General features: G+C 42.6%; 1 protein-coding gene across 10 annotated transcripts in view; it reads left to right on the forward strand.

Annotated features, from left to right (window-relative positions):
* AKAP13 (A-kinase anchoring protein 13) overlaps nt 1–26,575 on the forward strand; it is a 207,071-nt gene that overhangs the window by 124,040 nt on the left and 56,456 nt on the right. For all 10 annotated transcript variants that reach the window (XM_088063289.1, XM_088063290.1, XM_088063288.1 and 7 more), the window contains 2 exons: nt 21,009–21,090; nt 24,797–24,933. In XM_088063289.1, coding sequence (XP_087919415.1) covers nt 21,009–21,090; nt 24,797–24,933 — 219 coding nt within the window. The remainder of the gene's footprint in view (nt 1–21,008; nt 21,091–24,796; nt 24,934–26,575) is intronic.

Raw genomic sequence — 26,575 nt, forward strand, 5'->3', positions numbered from 1 at the left:
CATGACTGTAAAAACTGGGGTCTTAAAAGGGGAAGGGGTGAGAGAAACTCCTCCCTGCAGCGTGGGCAGAAATGGGTTTTAGGTCATTTTGCAAATTCTCTGTTTTAATGTGTTTTGAGGAGACATTGAGAGGCATCTCAAAAAGCTTTTTTAGTTCATAGCTGTACATTTGGGGGACAGTGTTTGATTTTTCTTGTCAAGCTTTGTTTATTTCTTCTTTTCTGTCTTTGAGGAAGCTGAGTTTACTTCATATGTTATAAACAATGCAAAAAGCACCCAGAAGACTTTAGATGGATCCTCTGCCTTTCTTATAAATCTATGTATATAGACTAAATAAATAGCTTCTTTCTGGGCTTAAAATCCTTACAGTGCAGCAGACAACAAAAATTTGTGTCTTGGAGTAGCTCCGAGAATTCTTTAATGCTGAAATATCTCCTCTGCATGTGAACCTGGGGCTCTCCCTCCTCTAGATAAGTAGTTTCTGTTTAAACTGCTTTTTTATAGCTGTCCATTTGGGCAAGCATTGGCACAACCAACAGAGACTCTAGGAGTGCATGGCAGGGAAGTAAGAAGTTTGAAGGTAAGATTAAACAAGTCCTCTCTGTTAGAAAGAGCAAGGGGATAGAAAAAATCTGTGAGCGGAGTATTGGCTTTCTTTGGCTCTTGACAGTTTTAATGTACACTGAAAAAGACTGGAGCTCTTTAAAAGCTTTGTAAGCTGTTTTCTTCTCTTTCAAGAAAACAGAATTTAGATAGAAACATCTTGTTTCAACTAGCAGCTGAATTAAATGTTGAAAATAGGATATTTTGGTTGAATTGGTTGGGGTTTTTTTGTTAGGCAATCATTAGATTTGCAAGAAAAGGACATTCTGTTTTTATGCAAGCCTTCCTGTGAGCAGTGCGTGTTCTCTGTCTGGGAAGTAGCACTGTCTGAAGCACCAAATACCTTTTGGCAGGTTGGCTCTTTAAATATATTGTGTGTTATCTTTTATGGAGGATGTTGGCAGATGTCTGGATCCTGGGAAAGAAATAGCAGGAGGGGACGCAAGACAAACCTGGGGTTTCTTGTGGATTGCTGTTGGAAGTGCCAGTGGGACCCAGGAAGATGGGCAGTGGAGGGTGTTTTAGTACCTTGTACGGGCAGAAAGCAGAAACAGCAGGGGGTATTTTAAGCCAGTGTTTAGGTGAGATGTATTTCCTTTTTTTCTTGTCTGAGTCTGGTGGGCAAGACCAGACTTGGGGGACATTCAGCGAGGTACTGACTGCAGCCTCTAAAGAGAGGCTCCTCCCAGGAAAGGAGCCCAACTTCAATTTTCTTTCAGTCTTACCAACTGGTCTAGCCAAAAAAGAGCATGAAATAACAACAGCTGTTGTTAAGTCAAAAATTGTCAAAATTGTGTGTCTGTATCAACAGATGTTTCCATAAGCCATAGATTTTTATGTTGGCCCAGCTTAAATGCAGTATGAGGGTGAAAAGAGTCAAAAAGGTAAAATCTTATCTAGGAGATGTTTCTCTGGTTAGGAGAAGTTATAAGCTGTCAGAGAAGCCATAAACAAAGTTGCACCAAAATATATAGTGGCTTTAGTTTAAATTGTGAAAATATTTTGCTTTCAATAGCTTTCAGATCTTTTGCTGGATATTTTTGCTTATGCATCTGCATTAAATAAGCCCATTTAACAAAACCTGATCCTCTTATAAACATGGAATAATGACAGTGTCCCACATATGGGTTTCATTAATTTTTGCATGTTTTGAAGTTGCCTTTTTTTTTTTTTTCTGAAAGGCAAACTTCAGAAACAGAAGAGACTAGTGCTACATGGTAGCCAAAAAAAGACTAGCTGAGGAATAATAACTTGCAGTAGTTAAATTATTTAGCTGTTGTGTAACAGTTTCTTTTCTATAGAAATGGATGCTGCATAATCTGCATTCCTCCCAGTTGCTGTTACTGGTTTGCTTTGATGGAACTGGCATCAGTTCTGCTAGTTATCTTCAAGCTTTTGTGCTCCTGAGTCTTGTAAATGTTTTGGATTTTAGCCTGAAGAGAAAGCTTCAGAATATTTTCCTCTTTCTTCCTAAGAAAACAAAACCAACCCTTTTGTTGTAGTCACTGGCGAGAAATCTCAGATGCTTCATTTTCCTTATCTGCAGCACAGCAATTTGCAGCTCCTGGAACAGTCCAAGTCAGCAGGATAACTCAGGGAAATTGCAGGCTATTATAAATGCTGTTTTTTGACATTTTTGGTACCATTTATCATCATCCATTTTCTTGAATGTATTTATCTACTGAAAAAAGCTATTAAATGTATGGAAATGCAGCATCTCTTGCAGGTGGGGAATGAGAGAGGGGAGCACAAAAACTCAGCAACTGAAAATTTCTTAAAGCACCTGTATTGGCTTGACATTCCCTATGTTTGCCAGGGACATTCCCTAGTTTTAACTGAGTGGAGAGGCATAGGAATAGGGCTTGGGACCCATTATTCCAGTTAGGATTTAACCTTGCAACAACAAATGTTACTGTAGAGGGATCTTTGAAAAGCTGGTAGAGGTGTAGGATATGTTTATAACCTTAGAATAAATATTTTATTCTTTTTTTTCTGGAGCAGCATCAACTGTTGAGAAAATTCCTCACAATTAGTGATGCTTCCACATACCTGGCTGTAATTATACATATTTTATGCCCTGAAATTCCTTTAAAAATACTTTCTAAAATCAGGCTACAGGGGAGAACATCCTCAGTATGGATTGATGTAGCAGTCCATCATGATGGCTTTGTGGACCCAATGAATCCTTACCCTTGTGTATACATCTTTAGTCCAGAGGGATGAAAGTGGTGTAAAAGTGGATAAAACCAGGGTTTTTTCCACAGGGTCAACATTCTCTCCTGGGCTCTTGAGCTGTAAAGACATGTTTGTTTAATATTCTTTACAGAGGACTACCAGGGAAACGGATAAAACAGTGAGCAAAGGAGTACTCATGTGGTCCTAAAGCAGACCTCCCAGGCAGGAACTGGATTCCAAATGCCTCCTCTCAGAGTCTGAGTTGGATTTCATTTCAGGTTTCCTAATGCATGGAGAGAGGGCACAAAAATATTGGTTGGATGTGGGGTAGGTAGGAGGAGTGTCTGTTATTGCTGGGAGAGGGGCTGGGCTGCACTCAGAGCATCTCAGTTACCCGTGGGGGCTGAGATCCTCCTTCCCACAAAACAAACAGAAATATTGGAAGGGCTAAACAAATGCCACAGTGTCCTCAATCCACTGCCTTCATTAGCAGCCAAGCAAAAACCTGACCTGGGAATATGATGGGTGCCTTTGTACAGTGCTCTGCTTTCCCAACACTTCCCCTCCCAGATTTTCAATTACAAGATGAAAGAAAAGATAACCTTTTCCCTTTTGACAGAGTGCCTGGTCAGGACAATACACTGGGTTGTGTGGTCTTCCCAAGGGCTGAGTCCTAGGGACTTCAGTTAAAAAGAAAAAGAAAAAAAAAAAAGTAGGGAAGCTGAATCATTTTCTGGCATGATTTATTCATTTGAATGACCCGTCTCTGTTTTTCGGTTAGATTACAGTGCCTTAAACTGTAGGCATGAAAGAATGGTAAATGTTGAATAATTTCCTCAGTTCAAGATGTGTCATTTTTATATTGTCCATTAATTTCACTCACTCATGCCATACGTCATTTTTGTTGGGCTTTATCCGCCAATTCATCTACATAATCTGCTACCCTGTCTCTGTTTTTAGCTAAAGACATAATTCATCAGATAGAACCATCCACCAGATGTTTCATGGCACTGATCTCATGTTATGCTGAGGCATCCTGGAGCAGCTCAGGCAATGTCTGCCTGCTCCTGTGTCCTGCCTGCAGCAGTGGCGGTCGTTTCAGAGCACAGGGATGTTTCCTGCACTCTGAAAATGTGAGGTGCTTTGTTTTCCTGCACAAAATCTCAAACTAATTTTTAGCCTCATATCTTGGACTATAGAGAGTCAGTCTTTCTAGAATGTGTTGTTATGGGAGTACAGAACATATGTTTTTAGTTGTGTAAATCAGTACTTTCTTATATCCTATATCTGTCCCAATCATGTCAGAATATGTTTTTTTTATTATGGATTCTATAAAAATGAAAAACTCCTTTGATTTTTGAATTTTTGAGCTTTATAGATAATGAAACATCCCCCATTTCTTGCATTTGACACAAATGCAATGATCTCTTCCTTAATTCCTCTGTAGGACAAATTATTAGACATTGCTTGATTTGGCTTGAGCAGGCCCTCAGGTATCTGAGAGATGGTCTATGCAAACCAATTTTAAATGGCTTGTATAATATTGACAGTGGTTTGAAAACTCCTGTAAATGCAATTTGCTATTTTAAATACTTTCATTTATGTCATTATCCTTCCAGATCCCCAAAATTGTAATCCTTCCTTTCTAGGAGAGTCACAGTAATTAGCGAAGATTATCACTCATTGTGTGCATGTAAAATTTACATATTTATTGCCAGCAACTGAAAACCATAAAGGAAAACATAAACAAATCTATTGTGACCAACTTTAGTATTGGATGAGATCAGAGAATTGAGCATCATTTCTTCAGCAGCAGCTTCAGGCTGGGCTGTGCCAGCTGTGAAATTAGAGCATTATCTTCCATCCACTTGTTTTGGCTGCAGATTGTGTTATTCTTTACAGAAGGCCCCATGTTTTTGGTGTTTGACCCAATCTGTAAGTCATCAGACACCGTGCCCTGGTGGGAAGTGCCTGAGCACAGGAGCAGCTGACAGGAGGACACAGGGGATGCGCAGCTGATTTGTTGCTGCAGTTCATAGCTCAGAGGCTCCTTGACAGCCTCTTCTGGGACTATTCCTGCTTTATCCACTCATGTTTTCCCTTCCCTGTTTTCAGGATGTTGAAACTCACAGAGCAAAGCAAAATGTCCAGTGCTTGACAGCAGAAGTATTTCTCTTAAATCCCGTAACAGGCTAAATAAATATCTGTGGCCTGGTCCAAGATCCCACAGCACCTCAGCCAGCTAGACATCCCAACTGTGGTTATTTTTGGTAAAGGAAGAAGCAGAACTTGCAAAGTGATGTAGAGTCAGCTGAGGGGTTGCTAATCTCTTGTGTGGGTTCTGTTTCTCCTGTAGCCATTTGGGAGCAGTAAGATGGGCAGTTGACTTCCTCTGGAAGGATGTTCAGGCATGCTCCATGGCTGACCAAAGCTTAGGCATTTTTCTGAAGGTTATTTGGACAATAGAAATTCCTGAAAAATGTACACTTAGTCTCTGAGAAATATTAGAAAAAGGGAAGGTCAGGAAGTGGCTGAAGGTCTCTCAAGGTGTTTTTGTATTTTCTCCAAACACATGCTCCATGTATCCATGTGTCTGACAGCTTTCCAAGCCTTCCTCATTCCCTCATGGCTCTTTAGCTGTTTGTCAGATGCTTCTGTCTTTGAGCTGAAACACAGGCTGCAGTTGGACAGTGGATTGTTTGATGGTAAATTCAGCTCAGACATGTTGTCCCAAAGCATTGCTCTGTGAGGAAATGCCTCTCTCCAGACCTTGGTGTGAGTATATGATTTAAATAGGGAGGTTTTGGGAGGGTCCCAGGCTGGAGAGTAAAACTTGTGTTGGTACTGTGGATGATTTACCCCGAGGATTTAATCAAACTGGTGAATATGGAGGTGTTTTAGGACCAGGACTGTGGAGGTTTGTTGCTGCATCACTGACCTTAGAGTAGCATGGATTTGCCACAGATCAGATTCCTGTGATGTCTGGTCGTGGGGGACTGTCCATGTCCCTCTCTGTGACTCCTTTTCTTTCTGTGCCCTACCTTGTAGGGGAATTCAAAATCACAGCCAGCTTTTTGGAGCCACTTGTAGCTTGGTGGACACTGGTGGGTCATGCCATGGCCAGAGGGATCAGCTCTGGACCAAAGTGCCACCACCCCACAAGGATGCAGTCAGGCACAGTGGGACAGGGTCAGCCACAAAACTCCTCCGTGTTGCAGTGCTCCTACAAACATGAGAAATGCCTAGAAGAATCCAGGGCTCTTGACAAGGTCTGTGGTGTGAATGCTTGCTGTGGTCAACAGCAGCCTGGTCTTCTTCAAAATCCACATTTGAGTGTCCATGTCTGTCTGGTCTCACGTGGGTGCTGACCTCCCTCCCAGCAGACACGATGGATGTCCTCTCCTTTCCAGATTGGACATGCTTCTCTTGCAGGCTTTGCAGCATTAGAGTGCAGATTCCCTTTTCCTTATTTAGTTTTAGGAAAAAAGCGATTTGTTTTGTCTATCCATGTAAGTGCCAGAAATGTAAAATTTTAAAAAGGCTTCCCAGAAATCTGCTTTCTTTTAAGAAAAGAGCAGTTGAAATTGCAATTCTTCTCTCTTACTGTCTGATGAATTCATTATCACCTCGGTTTAGTGCCCAAAAGTGGGTTTTGCCTTGCTTAAAACAGGGAGATTTTTTCCTTTCATCTGCTGCTCCATGAGTTCCTATCAGAGTCGCGGTTAAAGAAGTTAATACGCCTGAGTATTTCTGCAGATTGCATCATTGCAGTGTTTCATAACGACATGGCAAAAGTAATTTGAAACAGATAACAATAGTCCAGTCTGTTTCAGTATAACCATGATTTCCTTGTCATTAAGAGGTCTGTTAGCGGGTGGAGGAGGAGGAGGAGTTTTATCTGGATGAGTTACAGATCATATGGTGTGATCAAGTGCGGTTTTTTTTTTTCTTCCCCCTCTTTTCCTTCCCTTGAAATCTGCAGCGCTGGACTTGGGTTTGGATATGAAATGATTGGATAGTTTCAAACTCCTGTCTGCACAAAGCAGCTCAGAGCTTCCAGATGTTTTCAATAAGGAGCCCAGAACTGTCGCATCAGCAGCCAGTGGCCGGGGCTGCTGCTTGCATCTCCTCTCCATTTTGAGCAACTCGCCCCCAAAAAAAGAGAATTATTTACTTGTTAGAGTAGGTTTTTTTTTCATTTAATCTTTATTTTCTGATTGTCTGTTTCATTGTGTTTCAGAGCATAAATGCTATAGGCTGTCTAAACACTTGTGTGGCATTCAAGGACTGCCTTAAATAGCTGGACAAAAGAGTCTGGATGTTTTTGTTCTGCTCCGTCCGGGCTGAGTCGTGTTCTGTGCCTGCCCAACAGTGCTGTGTGGATGGAAGGCCGTGTGCAAGGCAAGATTTCTAGCCTGAAACAATGCAGCAAAAGCCCCACCTAATGTGGGAAGAGAGTGATGGTCTCCCATGGGAGAATGTGTCTGGCACATTATCTTCTATTTGTTTATAATATGTTTCCCCCCCACCCCCAGCAGTAAAGTCTGGAAATGGAGATGCACTTTGGGTATCTGTAGTTGTCCCTGACCCCCTGATCTTTGCTGTGAGTTGGGAACATAACTACAGAAAAAACTCTTAGAACAAATTAGGGATTTAGCATCTTAAATTAAAAAATAAAAAGAGAAGGGAGAGAAGGGGTTATTTTTTCTTGGTGTGTGTTGATTCTTTCCCTCTGTGGCTGAAGGTGTAGGGGAGTCGAGGAGATCAGCTGACAACCTTTACTAGATCTAGACATATAATTAAAGAGGAAGGCAGGTCATCATCTTGATTCACAGGACATGCACCAAGTGCTGGGATATCCACCAAGTCCTGGGACCCATCCTGTGCCCAGAGTCACCCAGCCTGGCATGGGTCTGGTAGCTTCCCTGACTGCTTCTCTCCACCTGTCTGCACCTTCCACATGAGCTTTCTGTTCCCTGCTGCCCCATGAAAGCCCACACTGGGTTACTTGTGGCTTTTGGCCATCCCAGGATGCTTGTGCATAGCTCAGGAAAATTGACCTCCTGCTGTGAAAGCTGCACATTTCCCTTCTGTCTCCCTGCTGCTTTGAGTGGAGATGGTTTTCATTTCCCCTTACCTGCAGAAAGGGTGATGTAATGTGAGCCACAAAAGAGCGGGTGTTGATGCAGCTACAAGTTGGACCCATCTTGCATCTCTGTGGAAGATGCACTGTCACAGTTAGTGGTGCTCACCTCCTCTGCATGGTGGCATTCCTTGAGCTCTTCAGCTGGACATCTCTTTCTGGTTGCCAGGGGAGCTCTGTGGATCAGAGGTGAAGTGCTTTAAATGGAGTGTCTGAGCAGAGCTGTTCAGTTGTTGTTAGGATAAATCTTGGCTGGGTATACCAGCAGCTGTAATCAAATTGATTTGAAAACAAATCTGTCTGCTATATCAGTTTAAAAAAAAATGCTCCATAATGAAACATTAGAGCATCATTAAGATACTGACTGTTCCAAATTCCTACACCTGAACTAAATTCACATACTTTGTTTATGTGTTCCTGTCTTGTAAATTTAGATTTGAGGAAATCCCTGCCTTTTATGGTAGTGTTTGAAGTTTGGAATGCTGTCATAGCCATTTCTGATTCCTCATCTCGATGGGCACATGACTGCTGGGACTCATTACTTGTGGAGAAAACTGGTGGCTCCAGAAAGTCCCCAAAGTACGACCACATTGTGTGTGTCCTAATACTGAAAGGAGAAGCTCTGCTTGTTGTTGGAGAGAGCAGAGTCATTGGCTGAGACCTTGAGCCAGGGATTGTAGCTGTAAGACAGCCTCATAAGAGGAATCCTCCTCAGTTCAGCTGGTGGTGTGCTGGAGATGAAGCTTTGGGATCTGAGGGAGAGACTGGAGCAGATGAAAGGAAAGTGTGGGGAGGCTTTGGCGCTGACTAGGTAAGAGTGTACCTGTGTCCCCCACTGGGAGCAGCTCATCTGCTGTGAGTCCCAGCCTCCTCCAGAGCCTGAGGATACGCTCAGGTGCGAGGCCCCAGGCTGAGCTTTGTGTCAGGGCTGCCCACTGTGTCATCAAGTGTCAGGAAAAGCTGCCCTTCACTTGGTTACTGAGGCTGCTAAATCCGTGGGGTAGCTGTGCTTTTGTGTAGTCTGACTGTAGATTGATTGCTACACAAAAGATTGGGGTGTCACATCCAGGAGCTCACAGTATGTGGTGGTTCTGTAAACTCCTGTATTTTGGTGTTTTACTGAACAGGCACGGAGGGGAATCAGTTCCCGTGTTACTCACAGGCAGGCTGTGGTGCAGTGTGTTTGGGCACTCAGAAGACTGGGTAGCACTGGGAGGAGAGAAGCTGGAGTGCTTGCTTGCAGCAGATGTGTTTCGATCTCCTTTGGAAGACTCATCTTACATTCAAATGCCAAGAACTTGTGTTTTATCCGTTCCAGTAGGCTGCAGGGTTTGAGTCACCTTTGCCAGAGTTTGAGCTGGTGGCTACGAATCTCCTTATACAACCAGGGAACCGGGACCACCCTACAGGACTGGATGAAAAGACCTACAACCCCCTAACTAAGCTCCAGGAGTGGAGCAAATCCCAGCAGCAGGAGGTGGGCCGGTTCTCCCGGCGCTGCCGAGGGTGGCTGTTGGAAGTTGGCAATTAAACCTCGGGTTGATATGTTCTGCATTTTCTGCTTTACAGCTTGGGATTAAAAATTGCTGCATTCTCAGCTTTTCCATCTAGCAAAGCAGCAAGTTCTGGTCACTACAAACTCTCAGACTCCGAAAACTCTGCTTCCCCTTTTCTTCTCTTTTTTTTTCCTTTCATTTTGAGTCGCCCCCATTCCCTTTTGAATCGATGAATGAGAGAATGTCTAAAGCCAGGGAAGTATGGAAAGATTTCATCCCTGGAGAGGTCAGGGTGGGGTGGAAAGCGGAGGGGGCTGCAAGGGGGCAGTTTGAAAACAGGAAACCATGTGGCAGTGAGCATGCAGAGCCCAGCTGATGTGAATGAGCTATTGAGAGCAGAGAGACTTGCACTGGCCCCGGCATTAGAAAGACAAAAAACTTTAGGGTTGTTTTTTTTTTTTTTGTCCCCAAGAAAGAAAGCTCTGCCTTTCAGGCCAGAAGAGAAGAGGGAAGATTGTATTTTCTGGACAACTGGTTGCTGAGATCTTTGTGTTGCAAACAAACCAAGAAAAAAGTAAATGGCTGATTTCCTTTTCTTTTTTTTTTTTTTTTTTTTCCATGTGCGTTGGTTAAATCATAAGTTTCCATTCCTGGTTTAGGAGAGCATTAACCTCGAAACTGTCTTTCATTCACCTGGCCTGGGGGAGTAGGAAGAGTCTTTTTACCTCTTGAAAAACACGTCCCTTTGCTCTCAGTCTTGTTTTTGACTGAGCAAACACACCAAGTGCCTGCAGCCAGAGGTGGAAGAGGCTGGCAAAGTAAAGCTGCTGCTTTTTCTTCCCCCGCTCCCTCCTCTTTCTTTTTTTTTTTTCCTCTCTCTGAATCATGCTCCCACAACTGCAAAGTAAATTTGAAAGCTGGGAGAACACTGGTGCAGGACTAAAAAGGCAAGCAGTGACGTCTCAGCCCAAATCAGGAGGGAGTGGCTTTTTTTCATTATTTTCTTTCCTTTTCCCCAGTGCTGTCATTAGAAATTTAAACTTAACGCAAACCCAAGCCGTCTTGCCCGGTGAACAGTGAGCTGATTTGGAAGGAGGAAAGTACTTTTTTGTTGTTGCTGCTTTCAGTGCATGAGGGTGTGAAAAACAAAACACTTTGGTGACAGTATTTGCACTGGATACGGAGATTGTTTTTTTGTTGTTGTTTTTTATTTTTTTCCTGAATTAGACCCGTCTTGGCTGATCCTACCTTCTGCCTTTCCACTTGGAGCGTCAGTATTCCTGCTACACACATCTGGCTTTTGTTCTCTTTTCAGGCAGGATTTTCATTCTGTTGCTTTTTGGATATCAAAGTTGTCTGGAAAACATTTTTTTTATTATTATTGCTGTAACAGGAAAGCTGATACCATTCTTAGCACTCGCAAAAAAATAATCCTATATGTATAAAGCTGTCTTCAAATATCTTTTGTTTGCTATAAGTTCCTGCATTGCCTGTATAAGCAAATCTGCTCCGAGAAGACTTTTATCAGCCAGGCGCAGCGCTGGGATTTTCGTTTTCCTGTTAAGAAGCTCGGGCAGGCTGGTGTGCTGAGCCACGGGGACTCCTCTGAGCACAGATGTGAGAGGTCTGGGGCTGTGCTCAGCCCAGGGTTCATGGTGGGCTCTGCTCCTCTGCTCCCGGCTCTTTGGACAAAATGTACGAGCGCCACAAGAGGCGATACAGCCTGTGCGACATTTCCAAGGTGGACAGGACTGTAGATGTTGTGTTGTTAAAGGTATGATGTTTGTATATATTTATTTATGGGTTCCTTTCCGTATCTCCAGGGGATCAGTCTGTTCCTTGCTGTACTTGTGTCCCTCGGGATGTTGCAGAGGGGAGGGACAGGTGGAAGAGCTCTTGCCCTTCAGCATGGAGATGATTTTGAGTGTTATCAAACCATATCATGTCAAATATTATTATCTCTGCAACTAGTTCATCTCTTGTGGCATGCACTCTTTGGGAGAGCTCCCTGGCCTTCTTCCCTGCCCTCTGCCCTTGAACTATCCCTGGTTTGAAATCCCAGGTGGGTTTTTTGTGCGAGGAGAAAAGGGTTTCTATTTCCAGTACTTGCTTTTGAGGTTGAAAGGCACATATTCCCCAAAAGATGCATTCTGCCAAAAAGAGGTATGGTGGATCCTCCTTTGCCTCTGTTTTTCATTTGTGTTAGAAGGGTTACTGCCAGTCTTGTTGTTTGGGTGTGATCTTGTCTGAGGATGGGTTGGAGCAAGAATCAGGAGTGGTTCTTGGCTAATTGTCCCAGTGTGTTCCTCTCTAATCTAAAATTAGCAAGTGCTCCACCAAATGGCACAATGGCAGTCTGGGAATGTCCTGTCTCTGTAACAGCTTTGTAGAGCTTCAGCAGTTTCCTGGCAGAGTGGATGGAAATAGGAGAGAAGCCAGAGGGACTGCAAAACACAGCCCAATTCAGAGATCTTAACTGCTGGAAGAGCATTTCCTTTCCCTCTCCCTTTTTCTATTTTCTCTTCTTAGCTGAAGCAGTATGATTCTACATGATCATATGGCTTCCTTTTTTATGATTTTTTTGGTTCATGCTCTTGTTTCCAAGTCTGGACAAGAATATATAACAAATTTATTTTCAATTTATTCTTGTTCTACTTTATCTGCAGTAAAACAGACCTAGCTCTTGTTACCTTGCTTTGTTGTGAGTGGAAGTGTTTTCCTTTAATTCAATGTACCCATTGGTTTTTGGTGGCGGAGATAGCTGTAAGTTGTTTTCTCTACCAGCTCAATTTTTTGGAGTATTTTAGAACTCTGATGTTAGTGATGCATGGGATTGAATCCCAGGATATTCAGTCTATAGACACAGTATGAGTCATTAAAAATGTTGTATTGTGCACACACTACTTCTGCAAAAGGACTGCTTAATAATTCTTGGGAGGAGACCTGGTACTTCTGACAATCTTAATTGCCAATAAAAAGTACAGTCTTTTTCTTTATGAAGAGCATCTGAATGCGTGGGTTGAAATAAAATTCACTAGAATTATCCAACTTCAATATTTGATGTCACCAGTTCCTTACATTAGTTTTTGTTTAGCAAAGCTTAGATTTTATAACAAAATGTGGCTCTTGTTAGTTCCAACTGGTATTTTCCTAATTGAGTTTCAGAACTGTGGGTTATACTGTCTGTTCCTGCAAATGACTCAGTGTCCATATCCGTGTGCATGTGTGCACGCATTGCTGCTCCCAACATGGGCTGTACAGCCTGCAGATGTTTAAAATAGGAGGGTGCTGCTGATAGCTACAGCTACAATCAACTCTAGCTCGATTTTCAGTCATCCCTCAAGTTTTTTCTGGTTTCTATAACATAACTGGTAGATGAAATTAAATTTTGATGATCTAGGGATCCAAGCCAGCGCTTGAGTGCGTCAGTGGCAGATCATCTCTTGACGTTAATGGGAGTTGGATCAGGCCCTTAATGAGGGAGCTGGGGGTGGGGTTTCTGTTGGGTTTGGTTTTCATTAAAATACTGAAATAAAACTGTAACTTATCTAGCCCATTTTATTTTGGGGAGTTAAGAGGACAGGGTTTCTTGAATATTGAAAGGCAAGTACATGTCTTTAGACAAAAGCAAACCCAAATCGGATCCATCAGGAATGCTTGAGCTGATGAAATTTTAACAAGATACCTGCAAAAGCACCAAACAGCTTTCAGTTTGGCTGCAGGTTCACTCAGACAAGCTGTCATTTCTTGAGTAGGAGATTAATATGTTCTTTGCTTCATTTTAAGATAGGCAAGTCAGTAACCATAGAATTGTTTAGGTTTAAAGGACCCTTAAGACCATCGAGGCCAGCCATTACCCCAGCACTGTCAAATCCACCTCTAAACCATGTCCCTCAGTGCCACATTTGTGCATCTTTTAAATACCTCCAGGGATGGTGACTCAGTCATGACATAGGAAAGAAAATCAGCTGCTGAAAAAGGACATCGGGAACAAGTGGTGAAGAAAGAAGATCTTATGCCATTTTGTGTACTGAATGGTTATAGATGAGATTATATTTGCATTGATTGCATCCATTCTTAAATACAGTCACAAAAGAATTTTTGGTTCATACCCATTATTTTGCAGTGCTCGTGTCTTCTGAAGCACCACTGTCTTGAGGCTCAAATTTTCCATGTTTAGACTGAGCCTGAAACAGTGGCTTGTGAAGTTAGGAAAAAAATGAACCTCAGCAATTTTGAGGATTGATGCACACAATTATTTTTGGCTTTAGCATAGTTTCTTCCTCCTCTCCACATGTGAAAAAGCAAGAGGCAGCAGGTTGCCAGCAGTGTCCCAGTCCCTGTTGGAGCTAGGACTTCATCCTAGGAAGAAATTCCTTACTGTGAGAGATGTGAGGCCCTGGTACAGCTTGTCCAGAGAAGCTGTGGGATGCCCTATCCCTGGAGGGGTCCAAGACCAGGTTGGATGGTGATTTGAGCAACCAGGGAAGTTGTGCCTGTCACTGGGAAAGGTGTTGGATTTAGATTGTCTTCAAGGTGCCTTCCAACCCAAACCATTCTATGATTCCATGATTCTGTGTCCTTTACTGGCTGCTGCAGCAGCGCAAACTTGATGAACTTGGATCCTGAACTTAGTGAACTTAGTGAAGGCTGGATGATGCAGAAATGGCATAAAAATTTGCTGTCATTGCTCCTGCTGGGTTTGCATTGTAGCAGATGAGGGAAGAGTTGTGGGGTGTGTGGGATGTCTGCTTGCCTGAACATTTTGCTGAGCTCTGAGCAGCTACGTGCAGGGTAAAACAGTCTGTGCTATGTTATTGCAAGCCCAAAATGGGAAGTCTCAGTGTGCCCATGTGTGCCTTGGCAACCTTGTCTCATTTTTATGTTGTGCCTGCTACCACAAATAAAACTATCTAGGGACAGGATAGGAGACCCACACTGGCTGGCACCTTGCAGATACATGTGAAGTCAGGCGTTCAAGTGGGGACCAACAGGCAGTGCTTTGCAGAGTTACAAAGTGAGAACTGGGCTTGCTTTGGGAATGGGAGACTGAGTAATCACAGCTGGGAATGCTTTCTAAGAGTTTTTGTCTATATCTGCATTTCATCTCTGTGTGTGAATGCTGAAGCTGTTAAGGGTAGGCATCAGGAATAAGTTTTTTCACAGCTGGGGCAATGAGGTTTGATTTTTCTGCTTTTCACATGAACTGATCCCCTTCAGCTCCCAGCTGAAGATCAGAAGATTATTCATGAAATTAAAAACAGCATTAATCATTAGTGAAGGTATTCTGAAATTAAAAGGAGAGCAGTATTAATTAGTTGTTCTGCTTCCTGGCTGCTCTGGTAGCTTTACTCCAGCACCAAGGAAAATCCTCTGGAATGATCCCTGCCTACCCAAGGCAAAGTGCCATTTACAGCATCCTAAGTACTATGTGCAGAAGTTAGGCTTCCTTACATTTTATGTTGAAGTTTCTCTTCTTTACTGACACATTAGCAAGTCCATTCCTTCTCTGGAGTTGTTCTGGGTGAAGGATGTCCCCAGGTGATGGGTATGTGGTGTTCATCAAACTTTGTGGGCCTAAAATGACTGAGCTTTAATCCAACATCTGTCCACGCTGTTCTGGTCGTTGAAGAACAGAATGAGAGAATTGTCTTTAGAATAGTACAGAGAGTTTTTGAGTTCTGTTTGCGTCTCATGTAGAATTAGAACTAGGAGGGCAACTTAAATGGAATTATTATGTTTTCACATTAGGCACATACATGTTTGTGGGAATTTTGCTCCCATATTAGTTAAGAGATGGTGGGTTTTTTTGCATAGGTAGTGCTGTCACTTTTAAAGCTTTATTAAAGTCTGTTTGCTTCTAGTTTTGCTGGTGGAAGACATCCCAGTGCCACAGGCTGGGAAATGTACTTGGGGCACAGGTTCCTTTTCCCAGCTGGGACATTGCTGGGGGATAAATGCACTCTAGGAACTTAGTGTTGCTCTTGCACCATAAAGAGCTAATTTATTCAGTCATGTAACATGTCCTGTGCTTTTAAGAGCCTTTTTTGGCAAAAATCCTTTAATACAGTTTTGTATAACACTTCTGGCTTGTTGCTATGAGAGAGGTCAGTTTGGTCCTCCTTGAAAAAATGTCCTGATACAGTGTCACCAACTCTGTAAAGGTAAAAGCCTCAGTGTAGCATACTCACAGTGCTAGAAGAAAAATCTCCATAAAAATCATTGCAGAAATGCAAATGTTGTCCTTTTTGGCATAATTTTGAGAATGTCGTTGTGTTCTGCATCCACCTGTTAATATCCTCCCCCAAAGCTAAGAAACTACACAGGGAGATTACCAAAATAATTTAAATAAAAAATAAATGTGGAGTTTGCAAGCAAATTGATATGTCTGCTCTTAATATTCTCTGGCAAGGTGATTGCCAAAGCAGTGATTGTTGCTCTTGATGTGAGTTTTGTGTGTATGGAGTCTTTCTGCAGCAACAGATGTTGAAGGAAAACAGTGGAAATTCCTTCCCCAGATGCCCCATCCTTCATGCTCTTTTTCAAACTGTTTCAGAGGATCTTGAAAGGTGGTTTTTGTGAAGGGGGTAAATCAACTGTTGCTTTAGTTTCTAGTGCAGGAATTGCAGGCAACTGGATAATTTCACTGTAAATGGAATTGTGAAGTTAAAAGTTGGTCAGAATAAACATTGAGTATGTGCACAAATTTCTTTAATCCTATAGGAAATTTTCAGGAACAGGAAATTCCTAGGAAATAATTACAATATGCATAGAACTTTTAAAAAAGTCATTGTATCATTTCTGCATATGAAAGAAATTAATTATAATTGAATTTAGTGTATTGCTTTTTTCTACTGCTTTTATTCTACATTGGATATTTAAAATGGATATTACTCAGTGTGGTGCACAAGTACTTAATGATACACTAAGCAAGCTACAATTACTCTCCTAAATATTTTCCTATGTGCAGTAGTATCTGGTTTTAGCTGCAAGGTCGATCATAGTCTGGAAGCTGGGGAAAATAAAAGGAGAAAAATAGAAACTTGCACATTTAAGACAAAGTTAAAATAATATGGAGGAAAGATGAATCTCTAGGGATCTGCTAGGAAATGAAAGTTAAAGTCATCTGGTTCCTTGTGCTCTGGAGATGTTGATTTATATCATGACCAGTGAGGCTGACAAGTGCAAACTTTTGCAATAGCAAAAGATTTCCTGAAAGGTCAGTGTGTTCTCTTTATTGTGAAATGGAAGGCAAGAAGAGTTAAAATAAAACCAGAGGGAGAGAAAAAGGACTTTTCCATGCTGGAAATGTTAGGAGAGATACCCAGGAGCCAGGTAGTCCCTGGTCCCCAACCCTAGGGAGCCTCCAGCACACGGCTCTGCCCTAGATATTGTTGGAGTGTCCTTGAGGAGGAGGTCCCAATTCTGGTTTTATGGATCCACCTGGTTTTATTAAATCCATTATCTATTCCACCACACCGGAGTGGATTAGATAATTCCTTGTCCAAGACAAGTGGAGAAGAAGGAAGAGCCTGGGAGTGGAGTCTGGGGTCATTCACTGTTCCTGCAGGACAGAAGACACCTCAGCCCGGGGTGTCTCACAGCTGTCCAGCACCATCCTTTTCTTATGCATAAAGTCACATCAAGTTTCAAGTTCAGAGTCTGTAGGAAGATGTCCCCGAGAGTCAGGAAATACTTGTGTGTGCCCAGAAAGAGCACTGGAACCATCTGCTGCTCGCAGCTCCAGCTGGTCCTAAAGGTCTCTTTGAACATTTCACCTGCTGGTGTTTCACAGGCAAACAGAAAATCCTGCAAGATCCCGTCTTTGGTGCCTGGGGATGTGCGTCCATGATTCACTCTGTGTCTGAGCCTGCAGATAAACACATTGAGGCTTCTGTATGGAAAAATAGCTGGTTCTCTCCTGGCATTTCTTCAAAAGCTATGCACAGAAACTCTGTTCCCAGAGGCTGTTTCATATTCCCTCTGCCATTGGAAAGCACTGTCTGCTCTGCTCCCACCGCAAAGACTTGGGATGCCTGGAATCAATGAGCTATAATCAGTGTGGGCAAGCAAGAAAGTGTGGGGCTTTTATCATCTTCTGTGGCCACCAGCCTGTGGTCCTGTTTTTGGGCTTCTCTCAGCAAAACAAGAAACTGGGGGGAAAAGGGAGGAATTTTCTCACATGCAATGCACACGTGTCTGCAAAATCCTAAGACAGCCTCCTTTCAGATTTCTCCATACCGGTGCATTCCCCAGCTCCTGATGTTCAGGTGCTTTTATAAAGACAATTTCCTCTCCAGCTCTTACTGTCTGTACCTGTAGTCACTAGTCCTGAGTAAACACAAGCAGAATTCAGGTGTTGAGGAGGGATCCCAGTAGTCAGTGTTGGGCTGTGGATAGTGGGGTTTGTGTTTTGAGTATCTATGGACCACCCAGTTCCCTGCGAGCACGCAGTAAACCTCCCTCAAAGCCTGTCTGGGTTCGCTTTAGCCTAGGGAATACTTGTATATAGTAGTGGTTTCCTTTGTTTTTGTTTTGATGGTGATTATTATTTTTCCTGAATTAGGGCTACTGAGATAAATATTTAGTTTCTGATGTTTTATTTTGTACATAATCAAGTATATCTGAAGCAGCACCTTAAACCTCAGTGTTATTCTCTCACTACTTTTTTTAATAAAGAAAAGCAGACATTTTCAATACTTGGCAAAGCCACAGGGCTGAGGAGAGAGCTGGCTGGGAAATGGGAAAAATGCTCAAATCTTTTTTGAAAAAATGCCAATGTCTATAATGCATTTTCAGTGAATGACTCAATTGGTTCTATTAAAGGAAAATATATAATGTTAATTCAGCCTAATATGGCTTACTCAACAGACAGCTTGAACCTCTTCCTATTTTGCTTTCTTACTGCTAATTATTGAATGGGATATTTAATTATTGCTTTCCAGTAGTGGTTATCATTATAAATCAGGATTAGTTCCTTTGAATTTGATGGTAATTTGTTTAAAATTAAGAAGGGTCAGACTCGTGAGGAGGAAGGTGGAAGTGTAAGTCAGTCAGAAGGAGGCAGAATTTGATTTTGTATCTGAAATGGGTCATTCCTTCATTTGTGTGGACTTGAGCACATTTGCATTTGTCCTTCTATGTGTGTTCAGCCCCAACCTCTAGATTTGCCTTTAATAAGATATAGAAAAGTGTGGTGCCAATTTATTTTGCTTTGTCTGGAGAGAAAAGAATAATAGCATGATGTTTATTGACTTTACAGTCATAAAGTGGTATTTATTGACTTTGTAGCTCTTTTAAGACTAAAATAAGAAAAAATTCTGTGGTCAAATTTAGATGCTGAGGTTAGATACCACACAGCCTTGCTGAGAACAGGGAGTGTCTGCTGTTGAAAGAATCAGAACGTGTCCCGCTGTCCATGCAACAGTTAAAATGCAACAGCCTTATGTCGCTTTGGAAAGCAAAAAAAATAATGTTTTGAAGTTCTGCTTACAAATCTTTTCTCAGCCTGAAGACTGCCTCTCATTTAATATAGATGTATTGTATGTAAAAGGGAGCAAATAGATATACAGGTGTGTGTGGAGCAGAGATGTGCAGGGAACACTGGGATCTTAGATGTGTGTACATAAAGGGGTGTGCTGGGGTCTTGGGTGAATATCTGCATACAGCAGTAAGTGCTACGAAGTGTACACCATCCCTAAGAAAAATAGCCTGCAAAATTCCATGGAGGTGAGAGGGATATCCAGATGGGACGTGCTCTGAGGTCACCCCGAGACCTGACTCTGGTAGAGCTCAACATCATCTTCACTTCGGGGAGACTCCTGCTCATTTTTCCCCTCTCAGAACTTCTCTGTTCATTCCCTCTCTCTGTCAGCAGGAGCTGCTGACTGGGGAAGGTCATGGCATGCTCTCCACTGGAGGATTTTAAGGGCAGGTTGGATTAGGCCCTCTCAGATGATAATTGAGCCTAGCTTGGCGCAGCAGGCAGGGACTGGCTGACCCATCAAAGGCCCTCCCAACCCCGTTTTGTCATCGCACAAGTATGGAGGAGAACAAAACCTGAGGAAGAAAAATGTGCTGTGGCAAGTAGCTGCCAGGTCTGGGGGAGTGTGGGGTTGCCTGTGTGGTGTGGGGAGCGGGAGGTGAGCGGAGGTGCTGGCAGCAGCCCCTCGGGTGACGGGGACGCAGCCAGGGCGAGGAGGAGCCAGCCAAGGACTGCTGTAACACATTCCATGATCTCAGTGACAGAGGAAACAAGGACGTGGGTCATTAGTCAAAGCGGCACATCAGGTCAAGGGTAGGAGAGGCTTGGTTTTCATTTATTTAAAAAAGAAATAATAAGGAGGCAAAACCAGTGTGTTTCATAACACAGGAGAAAGGAGAACGTTGAGGGGATGGGAATACAGCAAGAGACTGCAAAACTAGAGTGGGATCATGGGGGAGATTTGAACAAGGTCAGAGGCAAAAAGTAAATAGTAAAAATTTGATATTTGAAAGGGAGGAAAGGAAATTATTTAAGGAGATAAAAAGAAAACCAGAGAGAGGGTAGGAGAAATAATTGACATATAAAATCAGGCTAAGTCATCCATTTCAGTGGCTTTCTTTTAACTACAACTTAACATGTGAGATCCTGTGTGTTGGGGCAGGTCAGGAGGGGAAATAACTTCTGGGTTTTGTGCTGTGGGACAGTAGAGATTTGCATGCATTTGACAGTAAGTAAAGGCATTTGGCTCAAAGAAATGGCAGAGAGAGTAAAGGGGCTTCCAGAGTCTGCCAGCTGCAGACAAAAGTGATGGAAGTGAATGTTGGATGAGCCAATGGTTGTGGATAGTCCAGCAGACTTGAGTCAAAATCCTGGACAGCAGAACCCAAGTGGGGAAGATGAAAGCACAGGCAGAGGGAGGAGAAGGCTGAGAACACATCAGTTATCCTTGCTGAAAGACTGGGAGTCATGGAAAGGGTGAAGGATGGGGTGAGGTGATAAGGGCTGATGTTGAAATAAACCATGTGATGTGTCTTAGTGTTAAAAAGGGTGTTTCTATCATCATCATTGCAGTTAATGCAAGCCCTCAGTGTTTCTGCTTCTCACCATGACCTGAGCACCTCCCAAGCCCTCGATTCCACATCACTAGAGCACTTTGATATCTCTGAGCTAATTATCTGTACAGCAATATGGGTGGTAAGGAATTCCTATTCTGTAGGTAGTGAACTGAGGCATAAAGCAGAAGAATATTTTCTTGCAGTCCCGCTACAGGTGGAGGTGGGACTTGAAGCCGAGGTTATCCAGTCCTCTACTAGTAGCTTAAACACTGACTCATCCTCCCTCTGAACTCCTTCCTTGAGCAGGAGTTTGACCTTCAAATCAAACTTTCCGTGGAGAAATAAAGGGTTTTGGCATATTCTAAAGGTTTGTTTAGTGCTGCAAAAAAAAAAAAAAAAAATCGTATGTTACTTTTGACATTTTTATTATTGGGAAAAATGAAGCCATAACTCTGTATCTGCTGGTTGATGCAGAGGGATATTGGAGAGGAGGCTAACAAGGGTGCTGGTGAGAATGGCCTTTCTCTGATGTGCTGTGATGTGTTTTCCAGATAAACCGCGAGAGCTGGTGTCCGCTGGAGCCATGTCCCGACCCCTCCCTGCTGGAGCGCAAGCGGACTCGGGAGTCTCCAGGTGAGCTGAGCACAGCTCCAGACCAGCAGCCCTCCTCCTCACCTTTCCTATCCCTCCTTTTCTCCCTGTTTTTGACATCCTGTGCCGGATGGGGAAAACACATAAATTAAAGAAACTGTGTAATGACTGTGCTGTGAGTCATTGTTAGCACATGGCTGCGGCACTTGACTAGCAGGGAGCTGTGTGGTGTGTCACCGTCTCAAGTAACTCTGCATTTCAAGTGCTTCAGTATTTTGATTTTACCTCCCTTTTTTTTTTTTTTTTCACTAAATTAACTTGAAAGATGTTGTGGGGGGCACACAGACATGGATTCTACCTAGAAGGATAATACGATAAAAGAAAAAAAAGCCAGAAATTTGAACTCCTAAATCCATATTTAGTCCCAAATCAGTGGCTTGAGATTTTTATTTTTTTCCTCTCCCTCTGAAAGTTGCCATGATTCCAGGCTCAGGAAGCAGGAAGGCTGTTCAGAGCCATCGTTCCCACACCCTGCCCACCGGCTGTGCCAAGCTCCCATCCCAGCCCTGCGTGCTGCCTGGTGCTTTCTGGCTCTTCCACTGGGACAGAAAATCTAGTCTGGGCAAGCTTCAAAGAAGGGTTGGTGTCCAAGATAAGAAAAAAAGCATTTTCTTTCACTGGATTATGCATGTTTGAAACAAAAAGAGTAATTTATCAGGGCCCTGAATAGGGACTTCACTTTGGCTGTTCATGGAGAGGAGGCTTCTTGTCCTGCTGTCCTTATGAGCAGTGGTCTCACCCAAATCTCCTTCAGTTTATCTGAGAGACTTGAAAAAAAAGGCTGAGTGTCAATGCAAAATTTAAACTCAGCCTTTTAGTCTATAGGCTAAAAGGTTAGTGACCTGAGGGGTTTATCCTAAATAGAAGTTCTAGCTCACATCAAAGTTAAATAATTGCTTTTTTATTAAAAGCAAACAAACAAGCAAACAAAAATACTGCCCTTTTTAGAAGAGTTATTAACAGCAATAGCTGTTTCAAGAGTTTTTTTTACAGGAGAACCTGTGGTATTGCCATATCTCTTCTTTACTAATTGTATCTATGAATCCTTTGCCTCTTGGTACAATATTTTTATGCTTCAGGCAATAGTTACTGCAAACCATTTGTCTGCAAAACCACATGGACTCATTTGACTTGCCAGATATATAATCAGATATTCCTACATATCACTATCAGTTGCACACCTATTAATTATCTAATGCAATATTACACAATAGAAATATAATATTAATTATGTAATTAGGTAGCTGTAAATACAGATTTATATTAATAATTACAGTAATACATGTCTGTAACAAAAGCATAAAGAGATAGATTTTTAAGTAAATGTGCTCTCCAGATGGACTGAAGCAGCAGAAGGATATCAGGTTATGCAGGTTCTGGCCTTGCTAGAAATAATATTGTTACTGCTCAGGCATCCTCCTGCTGCTCTGTGGTACTGGGCAGTGTAGAGAGGGCAAGAAAAATCTGGCAACACTTAACAGCAATAAAACCACAAGCTGTCAATGTGGCTAACTTAAAAATACAGTACTTGATAAGGAATTAGGCCTTTTTCATCTGCTGAAGGACAGAGACCTCAGATCTTAGAAGGCAGTTCCAGAAATTGGAGCATCTCATTTTCTGTCTATGCTTTTGAAATTAGGTGTGCAGAGGAGTATAGCAGATACGTAGTTATCAATATGGAATTGAAGGGCTCAGCCCTGGCTTGGAGGACACAAGGGTTTGGAAAATGTACAGACGAGATTGCTTGGAAATGTTCTTCCTAGGGCTTTTTTTTCTGTATTTTTCTGCCTTTATATCATGCACAGAAGTGTTGCCAGGGGTGTGAGACACAGAGCCTGGCTTTGTGCGGCGTCTGTGCAGTTCAAAACAAGCCCAGCAAACTGAGAAAAGGGGAGGGAGAAAATGGAGAAAATATGCACACCTCCAACCAAAAATGAAGGAGAATGTAGGGAAGAGAAGGCTTGGGAATGAGTTTCTCAGCACAAATGAGCTGAGGTGTGTGGAGGGATCCCCATCACCCTGCTCCTCATCCTTCCCCTCTGCTTCATCTCCTCTGCCCCGGGAGGCTCCTGCAGAGGAGGCTTCACTGCCTCTCATGCTTTATCCTCAGGGTGAGATATCCATCCCTCAGCACATCTGAGCTGTCCCCACTGATTTTCCAGTGGAACGTGGCTGGAACCCCTTTGTTTTTCAGTCTGGGCTGTGGACATGCTGTGCTGGCTGCCAGCTGGATGAACAGCCCCTGGCCCGCGTCCTCACAGCCGCTCCGTCTCTTCTTTCCCTTCATTCCCCCCCTTCTTCTCTCCCCTCCCTTCTCCCCCTCGGTGATGGAAAAGCAGTTCAGATTTTCCAGGTTTACTGAAAGGGGAACAGGAGCAGCTGCAGCATCCAATAAGTGCTTTTCCAATTCTCTACAGTGTGGAAATTCCTCTGTGGGGTAATGGGGTTTCTGACTGGCTTCAACTCCCCCTGCCCTGAATGGGGACAGCCCCACCACTCTCAGTGTAATGCTGTTTTCTCCAGAAGTGGAGTCTCTTCCATCAGTTGGGATGTGGCTGGAGTGTTCTATAGCTGCTGTCAGGCACAGATTAAGGATGGGGAAGGTGAAGAGGTGACCTTAAGCTACTCAAACCTGTCGTCCTTTCACTGATGTTTAAGTTTGAATTCACCAAGGATGGAGTTAGTGAGGTATAATTTAAGAGTGAACTAATATTTTATTGCCCTGGCTCTTCTCCAGACAGCTGAGCACATTTTGGATCTGTTTAGTTAGAGGAGATGCAAAATAGCACCTTTCTTTAAAAGAAAAACCAAACAAAACCAAACAAACTAGATAATAATTTCTAATAATTAGAAAATATTTTGAGCTGGGAAACATGAATGTTCAATTTTTGCCAAAATTGTCAATAATACTTTGGCCTGCAGGATGAACAAATAAAATATATACAGGCGTTTCTTAGACAAAAACTTATCTGTTAAAGGTTTTGGAAAGAGGGCTTTTGCAGGGGCTGCAGTCTAGTTCTGTACTCCTGATTAACCCAGTGCAAACAGCTGGAAGCATTTGAGAAAACAAACAGATGCAAAATGGTTATATTTCAATGTAAGGAGTTATGAAAGCTGAAAGTTTTTTTAAAAATAATTTAATTTTTCTTGAATCTTGAAAAAGTAAAGCTTGTCATGGAATTCACACCAGTGCTTTTTCAGTAAGGAGTGTAGAAGAAGAAATGAAATAATTGTCCAAATGTGCACTAAAAGCACCTTGGCATTTAGAGGGAATTGATTCTTTGAGAAAGAAAGCAAATATTGACAAGTTACATTTTTATATTTATTGAATATGAATCTAATTTTGCCGTTGTTGTAGTCAATAGGAAACATTCCATTATGCACTGTATGGGTTACCTCATATGTAGTATATTTATCAGCACCTCAAGCTACAAGTGTTTACAGCTGTTTCATGGAGAATTTCACTTTACACCATGTACTTCAGTGATGCACTTCAAAAGGAGTTCTAAACTCTGGAATAAATCATTTGAGAATTCACAGGCAGTTTTGGGACATGAACAAATTTATAAAGCTTTCTAAATAAAAGCTATATGATTTAAATCCTGGAATTCACTGAGAGAATGCGGGTCTGATGTGTGGATGCTGCAGAAAGCCTCAAGTTGTGACTTTTTGTGCTTTGCTCCTGCAGAATGTGAGAACTTCTTGGAGGATGGGCTGAGCAGCGTCTGTGCCTCGTCACAGGGTGGTCTTAAACGAGAGTCTGGGAGTGAGTCTGACCTCTTCCCCATGCCCGGCGATGGGATGGAAGACCTTGTCTTTGGGAAGGTAAGAAAGCCTGGTTGGGATATGGTTAAAAAAGCCTCTGATAAACCCATACAGCACACACAGATAGATCATCTTGGTTTCACTGGTGAGCTGGAAACCTGGAAGTGATTATCCTGGAACCAAAGAGATGGGAAGGATCCGGTCTCCTCCTCGGATGCAGCAACATGAGGGATGTATTTACTTGCAGCAGAATTCCAAAAGCTGTGCAGCCCCCAATGGTTAAAAAAATGGAAGTAGTTTTGTCTTTCCAAAAGTAAATCAGGCACCAGAGGAACAGTTGAAAAGGTGGATTTTCTTGCAAGGTCATTAGGGATTGCACAGACGATATGAAATCCATCTTTAACTCATGTAACAAAGAGCTTTTCTCCAGCAAACTGTGACCTCTCTTCTGACACCTTAAGATTTATATGCTGTAATTCTCAGAGGAACCAGTGTTCTTCTGTAAATGCAGTGTCATAGGAAGGAAACACTCATTCTAAATACTTCAGGCCAATTCCAGGGAATAGTTTTGTTGCCTAGGTGACATACCTCTAATGCCTGTTTGCGTGCAAGTAGAATGAAAGTGTTTTTAGGTTTGCTTAAAATCAACAACAGAAGTCATTGCTAACCTTAGTCATCCCTGTATGCTTTGTGCTGCTGAGGAGTGGGAGAGACGTGAGAGACAGAGCTGGCCTCCTGAGCAGAGGATGCCTTCCTTTGGCATCAGTCTTTTGCATCTACGTCAAAGCAGCCTGAATTTATTCAGGGGGTCATCAGGTTTTTGCTCTTGAAGAGTCATCTTGCTTGTAATTTGTATTCTTGGCATAAGCAGATGATGAAGAAGCACCCAGAAAGAATATAGTGATGTAGAATCAAAAGGGATGTGACCCTTCTTTAGAGCAGCCATCACTGTGGTCGCCATGAAAACCCCACTCCTTAATTCAGCTGCAGCTCATAGGTTTGAGCAGGCACAGCTCCTACTCTGAAAAACTTAACTCTCAGAGTAGCTTTCACACTGGCTTTCTGAGAAATGTATTGAATTGAAGAGAATTCCGTTTGCTGAAGTCAAATCAGATGGTGGTGAATATTTTCCAGCAGGATGGGAAACACCACAGCCAGGCTAAGTGATCTCATGTGCTATAAATGAACAGGAAAGTCATCCTTAATGCATGTGGTAGGGCACAGAGCTCACCAGCCTCACCCTTTCCCATCCTAGTGTCAAAAGGATCTGGGACCCTGGAATGTCAGAGTACAAGGCTGTTTGGAAGAGCAGGCTGTCTTCAGTTCCCTTGTGTAGAGTGACAGGGATTGCGACAGCCAGCTGCCGTTTGAGCCTGATGTAATGCTTGTATGGGAAAGTGTGGGAGAGGAGTGCAGTGGGAACACAGCAAATTTTATATTCTACAGAATTTTAGCTTTTTCCCCTTTCTTATGTGGAAAGTTTCCTTCTCCAAATACCAGAAAGAAAGATTAAAATGTAACCAGAATAGGTAGAGCAGTGCAGCAGGGATGCCACAGTGAAGGGAGGAGGTGGTGGGGAAAGCAGAGCTTCAGTTGCCAGTGGAGAGTGGGCAGAGGCAGGAATTTTTTTGCTTTGTTGAAAGGGAATTTCTTAATTTGGTATCCTTTGCATTGTTCTCATTATGCAGTGGGTTGCAGACTT

The sequence above is a fragment of the Pseudopodoces humilis genome, chromosome 16, assembly GCF_049639895.1.
Source record: "Pseudopodoces humilis isolate 2021_Gansu_Grassland_sample_001 chromosome 16, ASM4963989v1, whole genome shotgun sequence".
Lineage (NCBI taxonomy): Eukaryota > Metazoa > Chordata > Aves > Passeriformes > Paridae > Pseudopodoces > Pseudopodoces humilis.